Source organism: Eurosta solidaginis, chromosome 4 (assembly GCF_040869045.1).
Source record: "Eurosta solidaginis isolate ZX-2024a chromosome 4, ASM4086904v1, whole genome shotgun sequence".
NCBI lineage: Eukaryota > Metazoa > Arthropoda > Insecta > Diptera > Tephritidae > Eurosta > Eurosta solidaginis.
The window spans coordinates 184,353,975-184,371,298 of record NC_090322.1 but is presented as its reverse complement, the minus strand read 5'-3'; the positions used below and the strand labels follow the sequence as shown (position 1 = coordinate 184,371,298).

General features: G+C 37.3%; 2 protein-coding genes across 4 annotated transcripts in view; both read right to left on the bottom strand.

Moving 5' to 3' along the window:
* LOC137250764 (uncharacterized) overlaps positions 1 to 17,324 on the bottom strand; it is a 411,869-nt gene that overhangs the window by 76,775 nt on the left and 317,770 nt on the right. The gene's annotated exons all lie outside the window — the stretch shown is intronic.
* Positions 2,621 to 3,480, bottom strand: LOC137248492 (sporozoite surface protein 2). The gene is made up of 2 exons (XM_067779427.1): positions 3,334 to 3,480; positions 2,621 to 3,273 (listed from the first exon to the last, which is right to left on the bottom strand). Exons 1-2 carry the CDS (start codon positions 3,386 to 3,388, stop codon positions 2,696 to 2,698), a joined length of 633 nt encoding a protein of 210 aa, XP_067635528.1. The 5' UTR covers positions 3,389 to 3,480; the 3' UTR covers positions 2,621 to 2,695.

Here is a 17,324-nt window from a genome sequence, read left to right as displayed (position 1 = left end):
CCATACCTCTAAAACGAATTCTGATGTCCCCCCTTTGGGTCGTAGGGGCAAATTTTAAAAAATCCCACTTTGAAATGCCTATGTTTTTTCATTTTGGAGTTTATTTTTCTCTTTATAGAACATATGTAAATGAAAAAATTAATTTAACTAAGTAATAGAAAAGAAATTAAAAAAAATTATTAGAAATTAGCGTTTTACAACCCCCTTTTAAAACCAAGGCATCACTGTGATGCATTTGCATGTCGTAAACATAGTTGTGTGGGTTTTTTATTCAACCGTTTTAAAAAATGAAGGTATCACTCTGACACAATTGCAGATCGTAAAATTGCTTGTGTTGTTTTTTTAAGCCACCACAAGACACAGCAGGTAGAATTGAAATTGCGCCTACCCAAAAGTTCGACCGAAAGGGGGGGACATCAGAATTCGTTTTAGAGGTATGGTTCCTTCGGCAAAATTTCTTATTTTGATCTCTAGAATACGATTTTCACATAGCAATGAGCGATTTTTAAATCGACCCGCCCTAATCCATATACATCCCACTCAAAGCAAATGTGCTCGTACAATTCACACAAACTCCATTTTCAAACTGTGACTTGTGTGTCACATTTTTTAAATTTCACTCCCATCATTTTTTATAACGCGCTTAAAGAAATATATCTTCAAAAGTATTCCAATGATTTACCTAGGGAAAAGTTTACATAAGTACAAAATTGCAAGCTGATCGCACCAAAAGTAAGATTTTTTTAGAATTTTCCGTCCCAGGCCCACTTACCGGAAAAGTCATAGCATAATAAGATCAAGGAAATTATAGCTACCTTATTTCCTTGTCAACTTGCAAGAAAATCCGTGAATTCGTTTCGGAGTAATCACGAATTGTTCTGAAAAATAGTGATACTAAGCATATAGGCGCTGCCGCTGTGGTGTAATGGTAGCGTTCTCCACTCTACCACACCGAAGATACTGGGCTCACGCCCCGGGCAAAGCAACATAAAGAAACAAGTTTTTCAATTAGAAGAAAATTTTTTGTAAGCGGGGTCGCCCGCCGGCAGTGTTTGGCAAGTACTCCGAGTGTATTTCTGCCATGAAAAGCTCTCAGAGAAAACTCATCACCTCCCGCCAATTTTTATGCAAAATTAAAAGAAGCACGGCGCAAATTGGAACAGAAGCTCGGCTTAAAATCTCTTCCGAGGTTATTGCGACTTACATTTATTTATTTATAAGCATATAGCTTAGAGAAAGATGACATATCCACTCATTTTTAAATAAATTGATTATGCCTATGATTTTCAAGCAATAGGCGTACGTAGTAGCAATCAGGTAAGTAGTATGCTAAATTTTAAAAACGTACAAGTGAATAAACAAACAAAAATTCATTTTCACAATTAACATTTTAAATGATTTGGAGGTGTCGGGCCCACTTTTTTAAAATAAGTTATCTATAGCCCTAACCTTTCCAAAAGTAGACGTATCAAGCTGGCAAAACTTAATTGCAGTCCAATAAATACGTACGAATATATCAATCACTTTTTATGCCTGAACGAAGTAGAATTAAAAACTTATAAACATATTCGTAAAATTTCGGTAAAAAAATGGCGAAAAACGGGACCTAATATCTATCTTAGTGCCACATTTTCCCATGTCTAAAGGATTGGCGGACTTCGATCAAGGGGATGGAATTGTACCGTATATTTTTGACCATTTTGGGATTGTCTAGTGAATATTGCGGAATGACTTCAGGAACACTTCAGGATTCCATTAAGCATCATTTCGAAACTATTTCGGTAAAATTTTGGGGCAGTTTCGGGACCATTTCTGGATTATTTTCAGGCTGCTTCAGGATCAATTTGGAATAGTTCCAGGAGTACCTCGGGATTATTTAACATAACATTACGGGACAACTTCTAGATTATTTCGAAACCATTTTAGGACTGTTACAGGATCATTTTGGGGCTAATTTAGGTACTATTTTGGCAAAGCTTCAAAATCATTGAAAATGAAAGCATAAAGAAAATATTGTTACGAATATGAGCAACACTAAGGGGTACTGTCATCTCTAAGCCGATGCTAAACAGTGATTTGTATGCACATCAATAATTCAATCATTATGTCTACACACATGTTCATACGAGAAGCGGAGAAGCACGCACAAACACATGCATATATCTTATCTGAGGTGCTCACAAGACAGGGCAATAATTTGTGCAAGTATTACTCACGCGCATATGAGAAGCTATAAACATAGTTGTGGCTGGTGATTTTGTAGCTAATAACTAACTAGTAAGTTTTGGAATGGAAAAGCCTAGAAGTATGCAACGAGAAATCAAAAAGTATAAAAGGCTGCGACAGTAGAGGCGCAGAAAAGCAGTTTCGTTTAAGCTATCAATCAGTTTGAGTTAAGCAAGCTATCAGTAAGCGAAATATAAGTGTTATTGTGAAGTACTTTAATAAATGCCATTTTTCATTATTGAAGAGTGGAGTTATTTATTCAACAGTTTAGTGATTCGAACTTAGCAGAAGGCTGCAAATAAAGAGGATTTGCAGTAAATTCGTTACAATATTATCGATAGTTTTCTTGTTCTATTGCGATAACGATATTGACTCCATAGATATGACTGACACATTTTTCTTCATTGATTTTTATTTACTAATAGTTTTCAAACATTTTTATGAAGTCTCATGCATTTACTATTTAACCTTACTGAGGACGAACAATAACATATGGCCTTTTTTGCGTTGCAGGTCGACGCCGGCGACGACGTTGACGTTTAGATGGTTGTCCGTTGACACGACGACGGTTATTTGGTTGTCGGTTTACCCGGCGACGTTTATTACTCACGCGTATGATGCGACGACGTTTACTGGATCGTCTGCCTCCGGGTGCAGCAGCAGCACCACCACCATCAGGGTTAGTTGGATTAGAAGGATTAGCTGGGTTAGTGGGATTTGCAGGGCTAGAGGGACTGGTTGGACTAGAGGGAGTAGTTGGACTAGCACCATTAGTTGGGCTAACTGCGCTAGTTGGGCTAGATGGCGTGGTAGGGAGAGGGGAAATAGGAGGAAGAGGTGCAAGGTTGCCATTATTACCCAAGCTTACAATAATCGGATAAACATTGTCATTCGGACGAAGTGGACGTAGCTGTTCGAGTATATTCTGACCACGCGTGATTGCCTGATTAAGCGTACCAGGACCCGTTAGAAAGCGTTGCTGTTCATAACCACCATCATCATAGTCAACGTCAGCACACGAATCACTGCCCCGCTGTGATGCTGCCGCTGTGAATTGATATGAAAAACATAAATTTCTTAAAGCGCCGTTATGTAAAAAAAACTTACCAGCTGAAAGGAGCATCTGTCCCAAAATAATTGCGTTCAACAACTTCATCAACATATTTACAAGAATATGATTTTCTGCGTTAATTAAATTATCCCTTTGTGGCTATATGAGGATGCCGTTAGCTGTTTTTCGTTTAGACAGCGCCAATGCCGTTAGACTAATGCTGTTAACCTTAATTTCTGCCAAAGGTTTTATACTTAATCTCCAGCTGATTCAATTAACCGCAAGTGCCAGTAAAGTTCATTGTCAAAAGTGATTCGCAAAAAACATTGAAAGAATTTGCCTAACGGTTTAATTTTTAAGTAAGAAATTGTTGTTAACCTAAATTTTGGGGGGCTTAATTGAAAGTCATCTTTTAGTTTATAATGGGTTTACATATCTTAGTGGTTGCGCATCACTTAACACCCACTTAAGACGTCGAATAAAGAATCGCCCTAAGCAATTGAATAAACAATTATTTACACTAGTTGCTGATGCGAAGAGCATAAGAACTTCTGATAATGACCATCAAAGAAAGAAGTACGTACCCATTTAAAATGCAAATCAAATGTGTATCTACTCAATCAACATTTGGAGTAACATAGGTAAGAACCATTAATTTCACTGCAACACAATGGCTCTGCTCTTCCACACAAAATAAATTTAAGTGGTTTGGAATTTGTGGTCGTACTTTCACATAGCAACCGTACCTCTTCGATCCAATACCAACAAAAGCAGATACATTTTTAGCATTTGGCAAACTTATCCTTTCTTTCATGTGTAAACATCTTATCCCCGGTATGGGGGAGTATAGAATGTAAGCGTAAGCGTAGTATTTGGAAATGGTATAATGTACGGAAGAATGTAGAATGAATTGTAGGCGTAGTGGAACAATGTATATAGTAGGTATGAGGGAAATCAGACAGCAAATCAAGGCAAGACAAGGAAAGTGGGGTAAAGAAAAGGAAACGAAAGTAAAGGAAAGAAAAAACAAAGAAAAGAAAGATAAGGAAATGAAAGGGAAGCAAATGAGAAACGAAAAGGATGGGAGAAAAAGAAAGATTAGCCAAAGTGGCAACGGAACCCGGACGGACTAAAGTTATCGAAGCGGTCACGGTTTATTATGGATTAGTTAACAGTTAACAACGGGTAATGGGCATGTATGTAAGCCATTCTTTAGGAAGGAGTTATCGATTTGTTGGTGTGGTGGTAACCTACTACACCGAAGATCTTGGGTTCAAAGAGCAAAGCAATATAAAAAATGTAGAAACAAGTTTTTTCAATTAGAAAAAAGTTTTTCTAAGCGCGGTCGCCCATCGGGAGTGATTTGGCAAGTATTCAAAGTGTACTTCTACCATGAAAAGCTTCTCATTGAAAACTTGTTTGTCTTGAAGATGCCGTTCGGAATCGGCTTTAAATATGTAGCTCCCGTCCCGCAGAAGAAATTAAGAGGTACTCGACGAAAATCGAAAGAGAAGTCGGCTTAAGATCTCTTCGGAGGTTATCGCGTCTTGCATTTGTTTATCAATTTTATATAGGAGTATTACTGAAGAGGTAGCGATATCAATTTATCGATGTTTATGGAAGTGTTATTTCTAGATATCGGTCACAAAGATAGTCAGTTAATAACAGGTTTTTTTTTAACACCGAGTTGGCGGTTTGCTATAGAGAAGAAATCTATTTATTATCGAAAATGTATCGCCTATTTATCGAAAACGTTGGTAAAGTTTTTAAATAAATCCCTTTCAATTTTTTATTAAAATAATAATATATTTAACAAATTATTGTGCAATACGTCTAAAACTCATTAAAGTTTACGAATGTAAAAGATGGACTATTAAGTCCAAGATCTCATTTATCGAAAAATGATAAAAAAGTTGTCGATTTGTAATCAAAATGTTATCGAAAAGGTACCGATTATTTACCGACGATTTATCGAATAGTTATCGGCTTGGTATCGAAAAGTTATCGAAAGGTTTTGTAACAAAAAATGCTCGATTTCTTTTCTAAAACGTATCGCAAAATTATCGGGTTACTAAAGTTGTGTTACCAGTTTGTTATAGAATTGTTAACAAGTTATCGATTTGATATGGAAAAGATATCGATATTTTATCATAGTGTTCTTTTTTGAGCTGATATCGAAAAGGTGAAGGGTTTTTTATCGAAAGTTATGGATATGCTATCAAAAAGTTATAGATTTGCTATCGAAAAATTAGCGATTTTTTATAAAAAGTGAACCGCTTAGTTATCGAAAAGTTAGCGATTTACACTCAAAAATTCATAAATTATTTGTCGGAAAGTTATCGAAAGTAATTGCTGTCTTATAGAAAGGTTATCATAATCTAAAGCAATCTTTCCGTGTTTCCAATTCGTTATCAGCATGCCATCGATTTGTAATCGATAACTTATCGGTTTGTTTTAAAGAAAATACCGCTAAAACTTCAATAAAAAGGCGATAACAGATTTGTAAACTGTCGATAACATAATCATTTGATATCAATACGAGGCGGGTCACTTGACGATAATTATTCGCTATCGATAGTAAGCCGATAATAAAAAATAGTTTATCGTGCTCCGTCTCCCACACCAAAGCTCCTAGGTTTAAGTCCCGTGCAGAGCAACATCAAAGATTAAAAAAAAGTTGTTTCACTTAGAAAATGACTGGTCTATGCGGGATCGTCCATCGGCAGTGGTTTGGCGAATACTCCGAGTGTTTTTCTGCTATGAAAGCTTCTCCGCATTAAACATGTAGGTCGCCCCAACAATTCTTGGGGAAAATTAAAAGCAGCACGACTCGAATTGGAAGAGTAAGAAGCTCAGCCTAAATGTCCTCGTAGGTAAAATGCGCTAAGTATTTTTTTTGTTATCGATATCGTTTATGTTCGAGAGGAAGCCGGCGAAGCCCAAAATTATTTGTTCCTGGTCGAATTACCTCTCTTGTGGTTTAACTTTAACCCCTGGGCGACCTCTAAGTAATTTAAAAAGACTAGTTTTATTGACGTACACATATATGTTTACACACTGAACTTCACGAGTTATTGGTACTAACGCCCGTGTTTTTTTTGGGGAATTACGAGTTATTCCAAATAAAGTGGATTTAATAATTAAATATTTATTTTTGAAACTAGGTTTTCCGCGGCTGATTTTTTGTTATTTAGGTAATTCCAAAGGCACACTTCAGAAATCGGTGTATTTAGAAATAGGTCTACCTCAAGCTGAGAATTGAACTTGAGGACTTCCGATCGCAAACATCACAGTGCCTACCAGAAGGCTATAGCTGTTTCTCTTTGTATGCTGATCAACAAAGTAACTTGTACCGTTTTTGTAGGGAAACAAGGCAAAAAATACTTAAGCCGTACCGTACTGCAAAATTTTGCATTATTTTAAGAAGTTTAAAAAAAATTTACATAAAAATTTATCTTATTTGCTATATATTTTTTCTTTTGAAAACTGAAGAACTAGAACAACAAAACTTTTGTACGTAGAATATTGCCAAATTGAGCAGCATGAGAAATGAGAACACAAAACTGGCAGATGATGTGGGACAACTCGACAAATGGGCGGTGAACACATCGATGAATCCCCTTCCTGAAACGCTGGCTATCACGACAACAATTGAAGATGTCTACTACGTCTTTGTTCAACGCCCAAGTTTTCAAAGCTTCACATGTAGACTGTGCAGCATATTTGGAGAAGTTTACACTCCCGAAAGGATCGTGGATAATATGCTCAAAAGTATCAAAAAATGGACGGAAGCGTGCGATGTCATCGCAGGCACAATGAGATGGTTAAGAAGTCTAGAAGTGCTGCGCCGCAGAAGTGCGATTAGGCAACAACAAGAACCAACTGTGTTATCGCAACTCATTCATATTTCGATCCCTCTTTTTGCATAGTGAACGTAGCATACAATAAACGATTAAACCAACTTTCGTGTACATGTTGCAGATAGCAATGTTTTCAAATTGCAATACTTGACTCGAAATGTCCCATATGCAGGCTTTAAAAGTATTCAGGTCTGTAACCGTTGAGGGATACAGCAGTAGTATTTGTATAGAAAGAGGATATTTCAGCATAGAATTTACACATTAATTGTTTAATGCTTGAAAAACAAGCGAAAACTGATGGACTACTTAGGTAAACTCCGAATAGTTTTCCGAAGCTCTACGAAGCTCTCGAAGGTATCATTGGCTTCAAAGCTGAAACTCTGACTGTGTTAGTATGGATCATAGGGCTAGTAGTTTAAGCTGCAGACATTGGTGCTTTACTGGTAACCGTATCGGTAACCTTATAACAGCTGATTCGACCAAGCGTATGGGAATAAATGGAATCGATTTTTGGTGCCTCTAGGGTGGTAACCGTATCATAGCCAACCAATTGGTTTTTGGTTTACCGTCGTAACGATAAACAGCTGATTACGTTATGGATACGACTACAGCGATACGACAAACGGCACCAATGACTCCGCTTTTAGTCGTTGATCAACTAGCAATGCAGCAACACGATGGCACGCATTATTTGCTAATATATTCAGCCCAATCCTAAATAAAAATTCCGTGCGAGTTTTTTCCCTTCTCCAATTCCTCGTACTCTAAATAAAAATTCCTTCTGAGTTTTTTCACTTCTCCCTTTCCTCCTATTCTGAACAATGTTCGCAAAAGCGGAAACCGGTTATGGGAGAAAAGTAGGCATTATAAATGTGAGTGAGAGGGAGGTTTCTCTGCCATTTCTTAGGAGTTTTTTCACGTGTTAAATTAAAGGGAATGCACTTATTTGTACAAATTTGTGCTAAAATATGTACATTCTACCACAATATTCTTTATTTCAAGTCAAAAAGTATATAATAAGCAACGGAATAACTCTTGGTATATTTAATGCAGCCATCCAGAAATTGTGCAAGGATTTTTTAAGAAGGCTTAAATAGATTTTGGCATATGACGAAAGACGAATTGAACTCGACTTAGCCGTCAGAAAATTGCTTTGCTGAATGGAAGCCGGCAACTCCGGCGGATTTTTGTTATCCCATCGTCTTCTTCTCCTTATGCTCCTCTGTTGATATTGCTCTGGCACCAATTCATTACCCATTTCAGTGAATACCGCATGAGATGCAATACTGTGCATTGTTTATATTTTATTTCTTAATTTCAAACAAATTTGCAACAATAATTAAACATTTCAATTTTTTAAACAAAATAAGAAATGCGGAACGAAATTTCAATTGACAAACCAGCTGACTTTGAAAATTCGAAATTCCTATTCCCCAATTATTATTCTCCCTAGGAGAATAGAATTGGAGGAATTTTTCCGCGGGAATAAAAAAATCCGCGAGAACAAAATTCCAAGGGATATTTAGAATTGGGCTGATTATATTATTACATGACAGTACCAAATAATTTGAAAAAATTTAGTGCTAACATTTGAAAGCTAACAATTACAAGTTTGAGCTTTTGTTTGCAAAATATGTTATTTTTAAATGCGTCAATAAACAATATTCTCCTTCGATGTTGCAACTCCGATTGTTTAGCGACGACTAACATATTCAATAATAGAAATCGTGAAGCGATCCGTGTTAATCTAATCTGCACACTTGTGCTATGAAATGAAGACCCCTCCTCTGAATGGGTAAGCGTTTTTGAAGGAAAGGTTTACATATCACGTTGTGGTCATGAAGACATTTTCAAGTCCAAAAAAAAGCCAATGCGACTGAACCTTGCCTTCTTCTAAAAGGAATTCTCTCTGTTTTTTTTTTTGCTTTAAACCTTTTTAAAGTTCTGAAGTTTTTTTTTACTGTCAATAAATAACTCATCTGTATTTTTGTAGTATTTTGTATGTTAGTTTGGCAATGCAATACAAATTTTCGCAATTTCTCATTAATTGATTTTGTACTATGATCCTCTTACTTGCGTAAAATGCATTTTCAAAAATTCACTTAGTTTTGGCGTTCAACAATTTTCCTCCTCTTCTCAGCGCTCAGGTACAAACAGTGGCGGACAAAAGTTTACATACACCCCCTACCTTCGTTAGAAAAGACAAAAACATTGTGGAAAAGTGTGTACATGCAATTTCGTTTTAACCCTTTTTTTAATCCTAAAACAAATCCGTTCTTGAACATAAAACAACTAAGTTATAGTACGCAATATTAGCGTTGACAAAAGTGTACATACAGCACCACTTACCTAGCATGCATTCAAATATACTGTGTTGTACTAACCCTAAAATACTGTTTACCCTTTTTAATCCTTTTTATTCTCAGCGTGCTTTGCACACATGGTATATTAACTTTGATTGGATAACGGTTGGTTGTACAGGTATAAAGGAATCGAGATAGATATAGACTTCCATATATCAAAATCATCAGTATCGAAAAAAAAATTTGATTGTCCGTCCGTCCGTCCGTCTGTCAGTTAACACGATAACTTGAGTAAATATTGAGATGTCTTCACCAATTTTGGTACACGAGCTTATCTGGACCCAGAATAGATTGGTATTGAAAATGAGCGAAATCGGACGATAGCCACGCCCACTTTTTATATATACAACATTTTGGAAAACACAAAAAACCTGATTATTTAGTAAATAATACACCTAGAATGTTGAAATTTGACATGTAGACTGATATTGAGACTCTTGATAAAAATTTGAAAACATTTTTTAAAATGGGCGCGGCACCGCCCCCTTGTGATAAAATCAATTGTACAAATATTATTAATCATAAATCAAAAATTGTTAAACCTATCGTAACAAAATTCGGCAGAGAGGTTGCCTTTACTATAAAGAATGGTTTGAAGAAATATTAACGAAATCGGTTAAGGACCACGCCCACTGTTATATAAAAGATTTTAGAAGGGTCGTGGATGAATAAAATAAGCTATATCTTAGCGAAAAAGAGCTTTGTATCAATAGAATTTTACTTTTTGAATTGATTTATAACATTAAAATGGAAAACACTAATATTTTTTAAAATGGGTGTAGCACCGCCCCTTTTATGATTAAGCAATTTTCTATGTTTCGGGAGCCATAACTCGAAGAAAAATTAATGGATCGTAATAAAATTGGGTATACAGATTTTCCCTATAACAAGAAATATTTCTAGAAAAAATGGACGAGATCGGTTAAAGACGCCCACTTTTATATAAAAAATTTTTAAAAGGATCGGAGACGAAAATAATAAGCTATATCTTAGCGAAAAAGAGCTATGTGTCAATAGAATTTTACTTTTTAAATTGAATTATAACATTAAAATGGAAAACACTAATATTTTTGAAAATGGGTTTGGGACCGCGCCTTTTATGACCAAGCAATTTTCTATGTTTCGGGAGCCCCAACTCGAAGAAAAATTAACGGATCGTAATAAAATTGGCTACACAAATTTTCCCTATAGTAGAAAATTATTCTAGAAAAAATGGACGGGATCGGTTAAAGACCACGGCAACTTAGATATAAAACAAGTTTAAAAGCCTACGACCCGGCTAGAATAATAAGCTACAACTTAGCAAAAAATAGTTTTGAATCAATGATATTTCACTTATCAAGTTTTATTGTAAGAGGAAATGGGGAAACATTTTTTTAAACAGGCGGTGCCACGTGCCTGGTAGAGAGGTAATTTATCTGAAATGAAATGTGCAATTGAAGCTCACGCTGAGTATATAATGTTCGCTTACACCCGAACTTAGACACATTTACTTGTTTTATGTATTTTGCTTTGCTAATATTGAGCTTAGTGGCTGTTTGATCACTTAAACATCAGCAATACCTTCCAGTAAAGAAATATTGATTGACTAGAGAAATTTGGTTGTAGAAAAAAATCATAAGGTGAAATTGCAAAAAGTGTTAACTTTTGTTGAGTAACAGCACAAAGCATTGTTAAAAATTTAAAAAACAGTCGTTATACCGAAAAAATGTATACCCGTGACAAGAAGTGAACAAAAATACAAAATTTTCTGCTCCAAAATTAGCCGAAGATATGGCAAGCTCATCAAGCAATTGTGCCCAACCAAAACAGGGGCCGCATCGTAACATACGATCCGTGATCGAATGCCGTTTTTTAAATCGCAATAGCCCCGAAATGGTTTATCGGATTAATGAAATATGTGAACTCACTAGATCCATAATATACTATTATTTTTTTTTTAAATAGTTCAATAGCAAAATTTTTTTCGTTTGAGTGAAAATAGTTTGTGATCCGTGATCGTATGTTACGATTCCATAACAGTTCACAGAGCTCTGCACAGGATCGGCTTTAACAGCAGAGGACCACGCAAAAAAGTTCTTATTTCGAAAAAAAAACCGTAAACTTCGCTTGGCGTTCGCGAAAGCACACAGGAGAAAGGGGATGGATTTTTGGCAAATATTTTTGTTTACCGATGAGTCATAGTTCAATATTTTCGATAGCAAAATGGAAGAACAAAAGTATGGAGGAAGAGAAATCCTGCATTTTATTCAAAGAATTTGGTATCAAATGTGAGCCGCCAGCCACCATGGTAATGTTATGGTTTGAGAAGCTGTGGCGACATCTGGATTTGATAGAATTACATTTATTGAGGGTAATGTGGATCATTTTATATACAAATCTGTATTGGAACATATTCTGAAAAAAGCGCTGGATACATTGAAGCTCGGTGCAGATTGGTTTCTTCAGTAGGATGACGACACAAAGCACAAGGCACATATTGTTAAGGATTGGCTGCTTTACTATGCTCTAAAGCAATTAAATGCAAATTAAAATATCTTTGAGCATATCAGGAAAATTTTAGAACGGATAATTAGAAAAAACAGGTTTCTAGCGCTGTTGTCCTCAAAGAACGCATCATAGAAGCTTGACACAGTATAACACCTGCAGAGTTAACAAATTTAGTAGCCTCAATGCCACGACGCCTTCGAGCTGACCTTCATCCTAAGGGTGAAGCGACTAAATAATAAGAAACAATATTATTTAGTGTTGCGTGAAGTGGTTCGTACTAAAACAGGCCAGTTGTGTACTGTATGTAGACTTTTGTCAACTTTGTTTTACCGTTTATTTCCCATATTTTGGCTATTTTATATTAATGTAAGGCTTTTTTTTTTAGTTTATTATGCTAAGAAAAAGGCTTAAAATAAATCTTTATAGGCACATTTTCAGATAAGTTATTAGACTTTCAATACAGAGGAAACAGGGGGTGTATGTAGACTATTGTCCGTAACTGTATGTGCAGTTCATGTGAAATCTTTGGAGTGAAATTTTTCCATAAGTATGTACATATGTACATATGTGTGTGCTTCCGTATATGTTCTGCAACTAATTGCTTTTCGAAATAGTTCACAAAATTCGCTGAATGCCTAGGAAGAACCGCATACCTAGCCGCTTCAATTGCAGAAGAGTTTGCTCTTATGCATTTTGCATTTGTTGCCACTACCGATTTGGCGGCCTCTTCACTTACCATCTTAGTTAATGGAAGTCTATAACAAGATTTTCCTTTTGCTGGCATATCACAACAAGCACCGATACCCAAACGTTCGAATATTAAATTTCTACTCGGTTAGTGCAACAACAACCAAAATAACTTGGTTGAAGTATGCAAACTTAAGTTTGAGATCTTGTTTTGTGTTGAAACGGAAATTTTTTAATTAAACCAAGTGAGAAACCAAGTGAAGGTAGAAAGAATCACAGTTGATGACAACGATCTTTTGGTGGTTTCTGTAGAGAAGTGATGGTACGCTGAGTACTTAATGTATTTTTCAAATATGCGTTTGTTGAGGCGACTGCGATAGAAGTGACAGGCAGGCATACTTTTTTCCTTGGAGTTTTGAACTGCATAAGAGGAGGTATTGTAGTCCTTCACAACAACTCATCCATGCCCAGTCAGTCAGAATGTCGCATAGTTTTTCCGATTAGGAGATTTTAGGTAATTTTGCTCTAAGGTGAGTCGATATGATGTATTTGCTCTTTGCTGTTGACTAGGAGAGTTTAGGTAATTTTGATTTTTCTAAGGTGAGGCTATATCGTGGATCTGCTCTATGAAATTGACACTTTCAACAGTCGCAGTGTCACAAGATTGATAGTAGCTGCCTCAAATGTATAATATGGAGAAAGTTTAAAATCTGCAGTGTCCAGTGTACCAGTTAACATTCGGAGGTAGACTTTTCAATATGAAATGATCGGCTTTTAGCGCTACACATTATAATCTCTCACACAATTCCCCAACTGTCATTAGTGTTAATAATATTACTATCAGGGGTTCATGCGTGGTAAAATGTTTATCTGTTAACAGTGGCATGGCTGCTGAGATGCAAATGCGCTGACTCTTTCTTTGATTACCGGAAGTAATTTGGCCTATTGGCCCAGCCCCGAGAATAATATTAGCCTAAGCCTAAGAAATTAACTAACGAAGTAGACTCGTACTAGCCAATATCTCTCCTATCGCCAGAAGCCACTACCTTTCAAGTCTTTCTGCTCCCTTATTTCACTGCCAGCATGCGACAAAAAAATACGGATTGACTTAGAACCCTGCAACAGAAAAGTTTTCGTAGCTCAAGACTTAGCAAAACCTTTTGACAGAGTCAATCACAGCACGTTACTTCAAGACTTGGAAAGGTCTACTATTCCACCTAGTCTCAAAAGAATCTTCCCCACACTCTGGCAGAACTTCGATCTGGATAAAGTAATAGGCTGAACCCTTATTCTCGATTCTCGAATCTCGAAACATTCGCTAGCCTCGCAAGCTTCTCGACAATCAAGTCAATCGCTGTGTTAGTTTTATTTCATGAATTCCGGTGCTTCTATCTGTGGTTTTGTGAAATTTTCACTTATACTGCAAAAGAAATCGTCAGCTCTATATAAAAGTACCAATGCAGCGATAAAATTTAATGTAGAAAAGCTCGCGAGGTTTACGGGTATTTCGAGATTCGAGAATCTCGCAAGTAGCCTAGGCTCTCCAGAAATTGTTCCTCTAACAAACTCGAGAGTTCGTAAGCCCTAATACAAAAATTAAAACCTCTTGCTTATATTCATTAAATTGAAATTTTCTGACATAAAAGACATTCCGTTGCATTTTTTAGCTCGGAATTTTGGCAGTCCTGCAGCTTCTTCCAGTGTGTTGTTTTTTTTTTTTTAATTCGGCGTCCAATTGCTTTATAGGTAGCTATAAGTGTTTCTTTGCCTTTGCTCGTTGTTGACTCCAAGTGCTCGGTGGAGCTGTGTGGTGCACGAAAGTTCATCTATCCGTCGCTACTGAAGTGTTAACAGGGCACTGTAGAATGGGAGTTCATGCTGTGCGTCGTAGCATAATGGACAGCCCCTACTGTATTTGCTGTATGGAGGACGACAAGGTGGAATCAGCCATTAACTTTATTCTCAGCTGCCCAGCCTTTGCGAGTTCGACCTTCCGGAAGAAATTTCAAAGGTTAATGTAAGTCTTATTCGTAACTTTACCGTTGCCACGTAGCAATGCTACAAATTACTGGAAGCCAGTTTCAAAGTTATAGTATATGATAAAACATATAAAAATAAAAGTGTCCAAGTGAGCTAGCTTTTTACTGGACTACTCCGACCCAACCTAACTTAACCCAAGCTCCATGAAGTTAAAGATTTCTCGAGCTCACGTGAACAAATCCCCCTCGCGTCATTGTGAAACCGCAAACCAAAATAACTTAACAGCTTCGCGCAAAGTGTGAAAATTTCAATAATAGAAGATTTCACGTGAAAGAGTGCAATCACCTCGCGACACCAAAGCAGGAAAAATTGTATTTATTACACCCTAATCGCATCCGTCTTGTTGTCGTGCGCTCGACCAGCTTTAAATTGTCACATACAATCAACTGCATTGATAAGACTAGGCATTAACAGCTCATGCGGGTAAAATTTTATATGTGTTAGAGATGAATTTAATATTTCGGGAGTTTCGGGACCAATAGTGCTAATGTCGAAAAAATCACATACGGGACAAAGTTTTTTCATTACTTTGATTACTCAAATAATATAACCTGGCTTCTGATATTAAATTCAATTGAACTTAGCCGTATTCAGTATTGAGTGACAGGACGAATAAATTCGGGACAAAAAGATAAGCAGTCGGCTTCGGTAGTATCGGTGTTATGTATATAGTCTTGCATACATGTATTCCCGAATGTCTGTGATCTAATGCGTTAGGTGATGAAGAAATATTTAGCTTAACATGTCTTTCGGATTCAAGTGAAACTCCACGTCTAAAAAAACAGTCGACAACTGATTGAATGTGAGTGAAAGGGCGCATGTGCGTTAAGATGGGGGAACCCCTACCCCATGCTCCTCATATTTCACAAGTTTACTTAAGTGGATTTCGCAGCATTACATAAAATGCGACATATCTATCAGAGTTTGTGAAGGGGGGCATTATTTGAGGCAATCATTCGTACATCAAAATAGAAAACTGAAAAAAATGATGATGAGAGCAACGGTACAAAATTTCATATACACAGGTATTATGATGCGTATTACATCTCCCTCTTGTGACTACTTAAAATAGGAAAGTTGGTAATGCGCGAAAGCCGTAAGATAAGTAATGGAGGAACACCGGCCAACGAAACCTTAAAATGAATGAGGTTAACATGTGCACAAGATGCGGACTCTAGGAGATGTTCCTCACCCGAAGAAACAGAGGTCGACCACGTCGCTGGGGTCCAGCACTTGGCAGTACTTGGGGTAAAGATAAAGAAACGCTCATTACCACTTACAAAGCAATTGGCCAGCCGATTGCATGCTACGCGTCCCCGATATGGTAGCCAAGCCTAAAGCCTTCTCACTGAAAGAAGCTACAGGCCTTCCAAAATACCGCCCTCAAAACCGTCACGGGCTGTCTTCTTATGTCCCCAGAACACCATCTACATAATGAGGCGAGAATACTCCACATTAGGAAGATAAATGAAATGCTAACCAGAAACCTAGGCATCCCAACAGACATCTGATTGATGAGCCTACAGCGCCCAGGGAATTAAGGAGTAATCTCCGTAAGCATAATGGGGAAATACCGTACCTGAGAACACAGCCGTATGAAGCTAAAAAGCACAGGCGGGCCCTTGGTGAAATTCACAAACAGGCGTCTGACTTCTATGCCAGGAATTACCCGGTGAATCCAGTACTTAAAGACCAATACTCAAAACTAGCAGGGGAGGAACGCACTCTCCCTACGGAAACGCGCGTCAATCTAGCTCAACTTCGATCTGGATACTGTAACAGGTTAAACTCTTACCTATCCAGAATCAACCCCGACATACATACAAAATGTATGTCCTGCTTGCAATGTGCCCCCACATGACACCAACCATCTTTCCAACTATATTGTGGAACCAACGCCTCTAACACTACTCTCATTATGGTCCACCCCTGTTGAAACAGCAAGTTTTCTTAGACTCCCGTTAGAGAAGATTGATGACAATTTGTGATTGGGTGCACCTATTGGATGGGGAGAAGCACTGCTACAACAACAACAGCAGTGCGGATAATCTTATTACTAAGGCAAAACCTAAAAAATCCTCCAAATCCGTCAGTTGGGACGATTTCCTAGCATGAGATCAAAACAGTCTATCATGCACAGCCATATATATTTAATATATGTATATTAGGCACTAACTAAAATACTTGCTTCGCTTGCATATGCCAGAAACCATTTTTCATGTACCGCGAAACCTGAAATAGGACTCTCGCAAAAAGACGTAATCCTACCATCATTTCGAAACCTAATTACCAGGGGTGTTGCTGCATATCAAGCTCACCTTCTTCGAGGGGGAGGGGGGGGGGGGGGGGGGGGGGGGGGAGGGGGGCAGTCTGAGCACACCATCTGAGTAGATTACAGCCAAACTTGAGCCGGCTGAAGTTATGCATAAGAAAACTGCCTTCATCCTCATCAGATTTTATACTCTTGCAAAAAAAAAGTACTTGGCGCTATTTACCTCCGAGAGGATCTAGGCCGAGGTTCTCTTCCTATTTCTTCCCTGCTTCTTTTTATTAAAATTAAGCGATATCGCGCCATCGATCTTAAGATAGGATTTGAGCTCAGGAAAA